Here is a 10,513-nt window from a genome sequence, read left to right as displayed (position 1 = left end):
ATTAAATTGACATAAATATGTTGGTCCCATTGCTTCAGAACTCATAAATATATCCTAAATACAAAAAAATTAAAATCCTTAAAACAACAACAAATAAACGTATTATTGCCCTGAAAATAATTTTTTTTGGTTGGCCTGAGGCTTTACTTTGCTGACACAGATGGTGTATCGCTGATTTTGAATGTCAAAGGGGAGGAGAAAAAAATACAGAATGTCCTATTTTAAGAGTGTTTTTGGTGTGTTTTTATCTGAAATTCAGTAATTAAGATATTTTAAAACACACTCTCTTATTACACATCTGTTAGGGTAGATATAATTTCATCAGTAAAACCCTATCCACCCTTGAGAGCGTGGATAGGGTAGAGTGTTATCGCTTCATGTGGCCCAGACTTCCATGGGACACCACTGTTTTATTTCCCCTCCAATCCTGAAGCACTTACTTTAACTTCTATAAGTTTTTTTTTTAAATTCAAAACTTACAAAGAATCACCAGGACAACTGTGTTATGTAAGCTATAGTTTATTGGATTGTCTGTTATTCTATACACATGCCATCATTAAATATGATATGACCCATTTGAGTCTTTAAATGAAAGAAAAGAGAAATATTTATTTTATACCACAAAAACATTTAATAATGTTTCACAAATAAACACAATCTTTAAGTGCTATTAAGTTAAAAAAGCTCTGCCTATGTAATCAATTCACATGCATAAACCCACACAATACATTCATACATACATCTCTTACAGATATTTATGTGTGGGAGAGGGCCAGAATTAATTTTGTCTTGTAAGGCCCCTCATAAATTCTAACTTCACACTTTCTGACATTACAGAATATCCACACTGTCATGTTTCCTGCATAAGCTTTGTTATTAATAGAGCTGCTGAGTGACCTTTTCGTCTCCCATTACAGTCTTCCTTAAACTTTTTCATGTTAGAATGCTGCATGGTATGTAGGTTCAAGGTTGTGTTGACGTACTCTGGATAACATTCTTCCTGCATTACTCTCAATAATGGAGTTGAATAAAGTCACTGCTTAAAAAGGCTCAAATGGATATGCTTGAATTTTAATTCAGTAGGGATATAAATAGTGACAATCGATGACAAATCTGACACAAGATGTTTTTTGACAGATTCAGACAGAGTCATCTCACAATACACAAAACTGTTTATATGTTCCATGAATAAAAACAAAAAAAATACTTTGTATGCCTGCACCTGTATTACCTCAGCCCCTGCTCCCATTTTGTCATGGATATTCATTTGTGTGCCCTACTGCAGAAATAAATACACCAGTCGCCCTCAGGAGGGTGCTATAAACCTAGGTTAGAACTACTGAGCTTGCACAATGATCCAATAACTATGAAAGTAAGGAGATTCATGTTTTTCAGTGCACATCAACTTTTTATGTTCAATGCTTTAACATGCCTCGATGTGAAATGTTAAACAATTGAATGACTTTCAAACACACAACTGAAATAAATAAGTCTATTGTTGGGGTTGTGAAACCAGCGCAATCTAAGTGTTAGTAGAAAATGTATACAGCTCCAATTAATGTTAGAAGCAATATTAAAGTTTTGATCCATGTTTTTGGCACGTTTTTACTTTTTTCCCTGCCGTTAATATGGACCATCCGACTTTATTTGCCATTTTATTCTTTAATTTCGAACATTTTTACATGCTTTAACTGTTGCCAATGTCAATTGCTGTTCTCATTTACTGTCTGTTTGTATCTGGAGCACTTTGGGCTGCATGTTCGTATGAAAGGTGCTTTGCAAGTTGAGTCAGGGATTTATCCTTCAGTATATCTCGTATCTATAATGTTAACAACACATGAAAGTAACAAACGTAAAGCTAAACCACAAGAGATTTATCTTAGCCAGGAGTGTCTTTGCTGTGAGGTTCAGATGTGTGACGTGTACATGTAGGTGCTGCTGATGCTCCAGTCAGGGGGGAAGTCTTGCACTGCGTGACCTTTGACGTGTCTCTGCATTGCCACCAGGCTACTGCAGAACTCCATGCACACGGTGCACTGGTAGGGCGCTGCGCCGCCATGAGTCCGCAGGTGCTTGATCATGGCTGAGTAGTCCCGTGAGCGCTGACCACAGAGACGGCACTCGAACGGTTTCTCTCCTAGAAGTAAAGAGAAGAGAGAAGAAGTGGAACAGGAAATGGAGGAAGGAGGAGCAAGGGAATAACATCTGAGATTTTGCTTTATAGCTTTTAGGGTTTAAAGTTTGTACATTCCAGGTGTAGTAACGTTTGTTAACTTGGTAATAAAAAAAACCAAAAAAAAAAAACAGAAGGAGTCTCAAACCCCCTGTTTTGTCTGTAACTTATCTCACTATGTTAACAGTGAACCTCACTCTAATTTTTCAGATTTTTGCAACAAGGCTTAAATGCTAACTAGTCCTTCTAACTTTATCTATTGGATGCATTGTATAGGAACACTTTTTTCTGAGATAGCCTTGTTAATCTGACTTCACTTATTTACTACATTTTGGACAAATATAATGAATGTACTTATTCAAAGTTTCCTTGGAGATTGTTTGTAGTTTTTGCTCTGATGGCTCACAGTATAAAACAAAGACATTATTGTGAGCAGGCACAGACCTACGTTTTAGACATATTTAATATCTACAGAAGCACTCAGCAGCACCATGAGTCTCAGAGCTGAATTGTAGGATGTTTTTTATAGAAAAATCTATGAATGTGAACATCCTGAGTTCAAGGACTCACAAAGCACTAAGCAGATTAACCAACTTTCCTACCTGTGTGAACTCGATGGTGTGTGTCCAGTTGATGTTTCAGACTGAACGTCTTAGGACAGAGTTGGCACTGGTACGGTTTTTCTCCTCTTTGCTCCTGTCGATGGGATTTGGGTTCATGTTGCACAACGTGTGTTTTTCCACATAACCGACTCCCTGTGCAGGCCTCACCTGTGCAAACAACAACATGACAATAATACATGAATGTGTGAACATTGTGGTGGGCCTGCAATGCTCTGTGGCCTGGATTTTCACAAAAAATTGTACCTGGTAATGTGTTACAATTCCTGAAACAGGTAACAGTGAACATCTATTTATTTATGCTTTTCTTTCATTTATTATGTGTGGATATGTAGTTTCATTTTTCAAATAAAGAGCAATTTAATCCGCAGGCCTCAAAGGACACCAGTTTCTAAATTAATTTAAAGAGCCATCATGGTAAGTTATTTCAAAATGGATATGAAGTTTACATCTATTAGCTTCTCCAGTGTGACGATCTTCTACTTGTCAGTTTTGAATCAAATGGAATATCCCCGAAGTTTATTTCAGCAATAAAATTATAAGCAATCTGCTAGCTGAACAGTATCAGTATTAAGTCTCTTAAGGCGCTGCAATTTTCACTGTTCTCTAAAATTGTATAAATCAATACATTCCCTGATTATTACGAGAAAATTAAATCTGCTAGAAAAATAAATTATCAAAGGAAACCAAAATGATACAGTGTTTTTTTTCTTTTTTCATCTAAAGGCGATATTAGAAATGACTGAGGATTATGAAACGTAAAGAGTAAGCATCCTTGGGTCCCTTTGCAAGGCAATTTATCCAAGCGATTATTATTATGTTTGATTACTATATAAGTCAAATATAAGTAGTTGAATCACTTTTAAATGCACAAGTTAGTTTTGGTCAGCATCCTGTTCCACCAAACAAGTTATTTTTTTCTTCTTTCCCTGTCACACTGCATGCGTCTCCTCTGCAGCTGCATATGGTACGATTCTTCTTACAATTACAAAGGTGTGATTTTGAGGTTAACTGAGCAACAGTTAAGGCTTTCTGACCTGATAGTTTTTTTGAGTTTCTAAAGTGAAAACTCTGGGGGCCTTATAGTGTAGACAGGATGCTGAAACAAGAGGATGGGTCTGAAGTAGGGGAAACTAAGAGAACAAGCTCAAACCACAACAATTGAAGATTCACCACTCTTCACACAACCTGTCACCATTATCACGTTTCCTGTCCAATATTCTTCTTCAGCTTTCACTTTACAAGCCCTAAAGTCCTACAAAGATGATGTTTTATTTTTTTCTTTAGCCTGATTTACACACATTTACTTTCATGGTAAGAGAAAAACATAGCATAGGATCATAATAAGACTTTTCATAGCAGCAGGAAAGACAGGAGCTGGAATGTATTTATATACTTTTTAGTTTATGTGCTTTATACATTTTTTTACGTAACTTTATATCAGTTTCAGTAAGTGCTAGTGTAGTATTATTATGTAATCAGAGATCTAAGTTAGTAGAGTGCAACCTACACGCAAATCGAGTGTAGAGCAGATCAGCCTTATCTGTTGGAGCAAGAACATAATGTTCCATTGAGCAAAGATATTAACCATCAGATAAAACCTTGTTCATCAGCTAGATTGCACAGTCAGCAGAGTCAGCTATCACATTCGTATTTGCATATTCCTACACACATGCATATGCAAACACACACAAACACACACAAACTCAGACCGTTAATTTTGCTGTTTTTTTGTGTTATTGCCATCTTCTATTCATATTTTGTAGAGTAAAAAAGAAGAACATGTTTGCGTTTGGTTCAGGAAAAACCACTGTTGCGATGCAGTAAATACTGTAAAGCATGTATCTCGCTGTATCTAACCACACTACTGCTCCTGCTGCACCGGGGCTCTCAAAACCACAGACATCTTTATCACTTTCCATTGCGTAGCTAAATGTATGTAGCAGCATTATGAGTATATGAGTCTAAAATGTATGAGCCTGCCAAGGTTAGGGGTCACGGCATGAACATCTTACTACCATGTTAAACTGTTTTACCATGTCAGTTCTACACCACATAAGTAACACTTTCTTCTAGCTATATATGAATAATGATGTGATTTGTAGAATTTCAGAATAGTGTGTTCAATGTGTTTTTTTTTCTTTTACATTTGTCACAATCATATTCTTACCTGATCGGGTGGAGGCTGGATCAACAGTGAGGCTTTTTCTGCAGTGTTGGGAGTCTCTCTCTGGGCTGGCTTTGGGTTCCTCCTGAATACTGCAGAGAAACATTTTATGATGCGGTTGCAAAAAACTGACACGACTTGTACCTTCAACCCTCAGAATGTCGCTCCAAAAAGATACATCAATAGAGAAATATGCGCCATGTAGAAGACTCACGGAAGCATTTTGTGTTATCACAGAATAGGGCCCTAAACAGGCAACTTTGTTCCTCTCAGTCTCCAACGTCAAGACATTATGTAGCTCATTTAGGGTAAAAGCTTATTTCACATAAATGTAATGTAAAAGGAGAATGTAAAGGATAATTAAATGACAAAGATGGAAGCTATTTTTTCCAGGACACTTGAATGTTTTCAATAATTTCTTTCTAGTGTATAAGAGGTCGATCTGAAACTCTGAAACTGTGTTTCAGTGGGTGTAAAATCTTCAAATCTGCAAAGGAGGGGAGAAATTTAGGGGGCTCCCCTTTATACACTGTTTGGTTTACTATGCGTGGAACACTGTACAATTTGCATTGACACAAAAAAAAGACATAAATCAACCCAAAACAAAAGTCAAGAGGGTTTTACACTATGACACACGTAGAGTAGTTAAGTCATTCAGAATTAAATCAAAGTCTGGAGTGTAGTAATCCAACAGAAATAACTCAGAACATAATTCATGGAGTATAAAATGATGTGTCTTTTGTGAGACTAGGATTAGCAGGGAAGGGTTAACAGGTGAAACTGCTCTAGTTGGAAAGTGCAAGAGGCTCGAACACACACATCTACCCAAAAAGCAGTGAGTCAGGTACAGTAGCTGTCGCAAGGGAACAATTGAGCAGATTAGGGGATTCTAAATAACTCTGTAAGAGGAAAATACAGGGAGAAAAATTAAAAAGAGAAAAATAAGAAGATGTTTCCATGAACATGTCTGAGAGCCTTACCTCATGTTGCTGGTTTGAACACTCCCTGTGAATGCTCTCTGTCTCAGTCTTTTCCTTTTTAACACTCCTTGTTTGATGATGTCTCCTGTCTCTTTAGACCCAGGGTAAAAGTTTTGTGTGTATTGGGGATGAAAGGCTGAGTAGCCCACTATGGAGCTCTGATAATGGGGGTCAAATAAAGGGAATATGTGGGGAGTGGAGAGGGAGAACTGGCTTTGGGGCTGAAGAGGGTGAGCTGCAACTAAGTTTGAGTACTCTGCTATGCGCCTCAGGGTGCTCATAGAGCTCCACAAGTTTGCTGGTAGAATCCAGGGGGAAGAGAAGGAGGAGCTGCTGGTGGCAGGTCTGGTAATGACACTGTCTTTATTGTAGGAAACAGGGGACACTTTGGGCTTCTTTATTTGGGATTGGGGACAGTTGTGGTTCTTAGCAGGATCCGAAAGTGTACTGTTTTCTGTGATGATGTCGCAGCCTTCCTCCTCCACAGGGGAAGATTTCTGTCTGAGTCTCTCCTCATAAACTTGGCTTCGTTTTGGCTTTTGATCCTCTTCATTTTCTTCATTTTCTTCTTGTTCTTTAACATCTGTAATTTCTTGACTTCTGGCTCTGCAGTGGAGATTGTACAGCTGCTTCCGGCACTGATCCTCCAGCAGCTGCATCTCCAGCAGCTGAGCAGCCCTGAGCAGTAGGTGCAGGTCCTCCACGGAAACCTCCAAAGTCTGTGTGTAGGTGAAGTCCAGAACCTGCTGGAAGGTGTGGGGTGAGAAATACTCCAGGGTGCAGTGGACTGGGTTGTCTGTGACTCCCTGGGCTAGCTGCTGCGCTAGTTTTCTGCTAGCGCAGGCCAGTACCAGCCGATGAGCTCGGAAAGTTTGACTCTTCACTGAGATGATGGCGTCACAGAGCAACCCTGAGCGACGAAGGTAATCTGCCTGCTCAAGGAAATGGAAGTATTGGGGGTTGCTGATTCGGATCATTTCTAGAGTTGATAGAAAACGTGTAAAAAGTTGAATAAGACAATGTCAAAGAAACAAATAGAGAGATCCTGTCAGATTATGCCCACACACTCTGTTTGAATAAAATGTTCAGGTATTTGACATTTTTAGAAATGTTAAACTTCACAAAGGAAAATCACTTTGCAAATCAGCAGCAGGGAAGTTTTTCTGTGGTTTATACAGTTTTTCCATTGTTTCCAGACAACATTACCTATAGTGAGAGTTGAGGGGGCAGAAGGCACCCAAGATTTAATTAGTTCAAATTGTGACAGGTTGGTGTAACTAGAAACTGGATTTTTCACCCATAAGAGATTTCATGATTATTTTTATCTGAAAGCTAATCAAGTAAATACTTTTATCTTAATAACAAGAATTCAAGCTTCAAAAAAAAAAGGAACACTTTCTCAATCACAACTGTTTCTGATATCATGTCTGAATGTCTGGTTAATGTGTGGAAATGTACTCAGTTTTGTATAAGCTTTGATATTCAGCACTGACATACACTCTGTAAAGCCACAAAGCCCTACCAGTATACGAAACCATGACTAATGACTGTACACCGGAGTAAACATGAGTAAAGTTTCAACATCAAAAACAATGAGACCATATTTGGATACAATAAACATCAAACTGAAGGGGTGGAATATGTAAATATTTACTGTAAGTATGTCACCAATATTTTGGCATTCTTCATCTAAAATGTCAAATTCATGGATGAGAATGTTGTGTCTGTCGAAACTATAGGAAGTCTGAAGTTGTCATCTTCACACAGTCAGAGTCTCTAATCAACTTCAATGATCATACAGTGTGTAGTCGATTGCTGCTGCAGAGGCTACAAGTATTGAGAGACATTACAGAGGCTTTTTTGTTGTTGTTGCACAATCGCAACCCCATTCGGTCGTCTGATGGTGACTGTAAATGGAAAGTAGATGTGAAACGAAATGACATTTTGTTGCCTCTTTACTGGAATTCTTTTTTGATGTGCACGCATATTTGTGAAAAACTTGTAAGTCTCTCTCTCTCTCTCTCTCTCTCTCGCTCTCTCTCTGTCGTGAATACATTTAATTATTTCAAGTCAATATCAGAAGTTGCTTTAAGAGCCATGACTCTAAGAAAGAACGTAATGCTGAAAATGAAAGTGCCGTCGAGCGGGGTCTGTATCAGAAGTAGAACGTCTACTTAGATTTAGTGTATTTGATAAGGGCCATACAGAGAATTTAGATGTAGTATTTATCTCCTCTTTTAGAAATGAATATGTGATAATAGTGTCGAGGTCAGGCCGAAAAAATATTGTTCGAATTAAACGCATCAGTTTAGTATGGCCTATCGTCTGCGTTCATGGACATGAGACGGCTATATTGAGCTGCCCGATAAACCAAGTCATTCTGGGACCCATACAGTTCTAAACATCCCTTCAGCCTCTGAGGAGAGATACAGTTTTTAAACTGAGGAAAACAATGTTCACTGCAAATTTGTCGGTGTAGGTTTCGAGGACTATTGTATCAGTTGCTTTAAGCTGAAGGTGCGTCACATAAATTCAAATATTAAAACAAAGATAGATGGTTCACATTATAAATCTTAGGCCAGTGTCACAAAATTCTAAGCTAAAGAAATTACTGTTTTATGCTCAATGAAAAGACTTTTGTGCAATATGTTCAATAAGAATTTTGTACAAAATTTTCCCATAAATTAAATTATTAGTAATAATAAAAAAAAAGTATAATTATATTTATATATATTTTGAACATATTGCACAATCTATATATTTTTGGGTGGCTAGTGGAGCACCAAGTTTATGTATGCGTATGTTGGTAGACACGTAGGGCTATCTTACATACATTTGTCTGCACAGTTATAGTAAATTATCACTCAAACCACTGGACCGATCGGATCTCACCTATTTCCTCCCATAATAATTAGAATTATAGCAACACTTAAATGTCATTCATCACTAACTGATCAGGCCATAGACAGAGCTGATGCACAGGGCAGGTTAAGTTTTACCGCTCTTCCATACTCACACTGATGGGATGCGTGACACATAAGCTTGATAGTTAAAAATGTTGTTAAAAGTTTGATTAAAACTACCCCCCAACAAATCAATATTTGTAAGGCATTTTATTTGATCTTATTATGCATTTTCTTCTTGACGATCCAGTCTGTTTTTGTAAAAAAAAAAAAAAGAAAAAAAAAAAAAGGGTTATGCAATTCTAAAATTCCCCTTGATGCTGCTCTAATGCTTGCACTCCTGCAGAGCAGTGACATAGTTCACAGCTCTTAAGGCTCCTTGTAGTTTACAGAGAGGATATGCATACAGTATATGCAGTTGTCTATTGTTGTTCAGAACACCCTCCCCAAAGATCACAATGTTAGGGTCAGAAGACAGAACTTTGTGGCTTAGAAAGCAACACTAGCGGCATGCTAGGCTGTGTTCCCAGGAGATCAAAGGTGAGCAATGCTAAAGTGTATTTGTCTGTGGTTTCATGTCTTGGTAACCCCAGAGACTAAGCAAGCTTTGTGAATGAGACACTTACCTGTTCAGTGAATATCGTCCCTGAAGAATGATGATCAGCCTTGCATCATGACCGTGAAGAGACTAGCAAAGTGACATGTCAGTCTGGCTACAGGTTTTGGTGAGGGACAGAGTGGTTTCCTCCTTTGTTTTGACACTCCCTCTTCTTCATCTTTTCTCTTAGGGTTAGAGAGCTCTTATTGGTGAATTGATTATAGTGCTAATGGTACTATATGCTGACTTTCCTCTTAGTAATTCAGTTCTTTTGAGTTTTTTATTTGTTACTTATTTTAGCCTTAAGCGTGGAGTACAGTGTTTGTGTGTGTTTGTGTGTGTGTGTGTGTGTGTGTGTGTGTGTGTGTGTGTGTGTGTGTGTGCGTGTGTGTGTGTTGAGAAAGAGGGAGAGAAAAGAGGACAGTGGTTATCAGTGGGATATTTGCGTGCCATACTGATTCAGTGTACCTGTACATGCTGGTCACTACATTAAGAGATGGTTCTGTGCAGAGACAAAAAAACCACTTCAAACAGTCTTATCTGGAACAGGAAACATACAGACAAAAGGACGGTGGTTCTAGACTTCTCTGAAACCTGCACCCTTTATATAGAAATATCTGCTTTACCCTTTCAGATATGTCAAACCATAGTGTTAAAAGCTACAGAAATAGACCAACTGAAGAGAGCTGGTCAGTTTAGGAGACCTTAAAGGCTGAGTACATTATGACAACTTTGTTTTATGAGACCTTTGTTTGACCTTTCAATGATTCATTGTAATTACCGGTAGTTAAGAATATACATTTGTTTTTATCAGCACTTCTGTAATTGTTGTACAATACTTACACAATTCAAAATGATGTTTCACGTTTTTTGGCCTTCGTTTATTTTAACCTCTTAGGTTAACATTTTTACCGTTAACTTTACCTTCTCACCTAGACTGAAAAGCCGAATTATCCCTTAATCTTCTGCCTGTCTGTGGATATTGCAGTCAATCATGTTATATCAGTGTCACATGAATTCATCTGTCAACAGGATAAAAGTCCAGATGAACTTTCTCACAAACATGGCCAGC

The 10,513-nt window shown here is 38.0% G+C and overlaps 1 protein-coding gene across 1 annotated transcript; it reads right to left on the bottom strand.

Annotated features, from left to right (window-relative positions):
* Nucleotides 1-503: 503 nt before the first annotated feature.
* zbtb32 (zinc finger and BTB domain containing 32) lies at nucleotides 504-9,911 on the bottom strand. Its single transcript, XM_020637384.3, has 5 exons — nucleotides 9,470-9,911; nucleotides 5,941-6,919; nucleotides 4,964-5,052; nucleotides 2,776-2,943; nucleotides 504-2,137 (listed from the first exon to the last, which is right to left on the bottom strand). The coding sequence occupies exons 2-5, from the start codon at nucleotides 6,915-6,917 to the stop codon at nucleotides 1,908-1,910; spliced, it is 1,464 nt and encodes a 487-aa protein (XP_020493040.2). The 5' UTR covers nucleotides 6,918-6,919; nucleotides 9,470-9,911; the 3' UTR covers nucleotides 504-1,907.
* Between the last annotated feature and the right edge of the window lie 602 nt (nucleotides 9,912-10,513).

Source organism: Labrus bergylta, chromosome 8 (genome assembly GCF_963930695.1).
Source record: "Labrus bergylta chromosome 8, fLabBer1.1, whole genome shotgun sequence".
In the NCBI taxonomy this organism is placed as follows: domain Eukaryota; kingdom Metazoa; phylum Chordata; class Actinopteri; order Labriformes; family Labridae; genus Labrus; species Labrus bergylta.
This window is presented reverse-complemented; position numbering and strand designations above follow the sequence as displayed.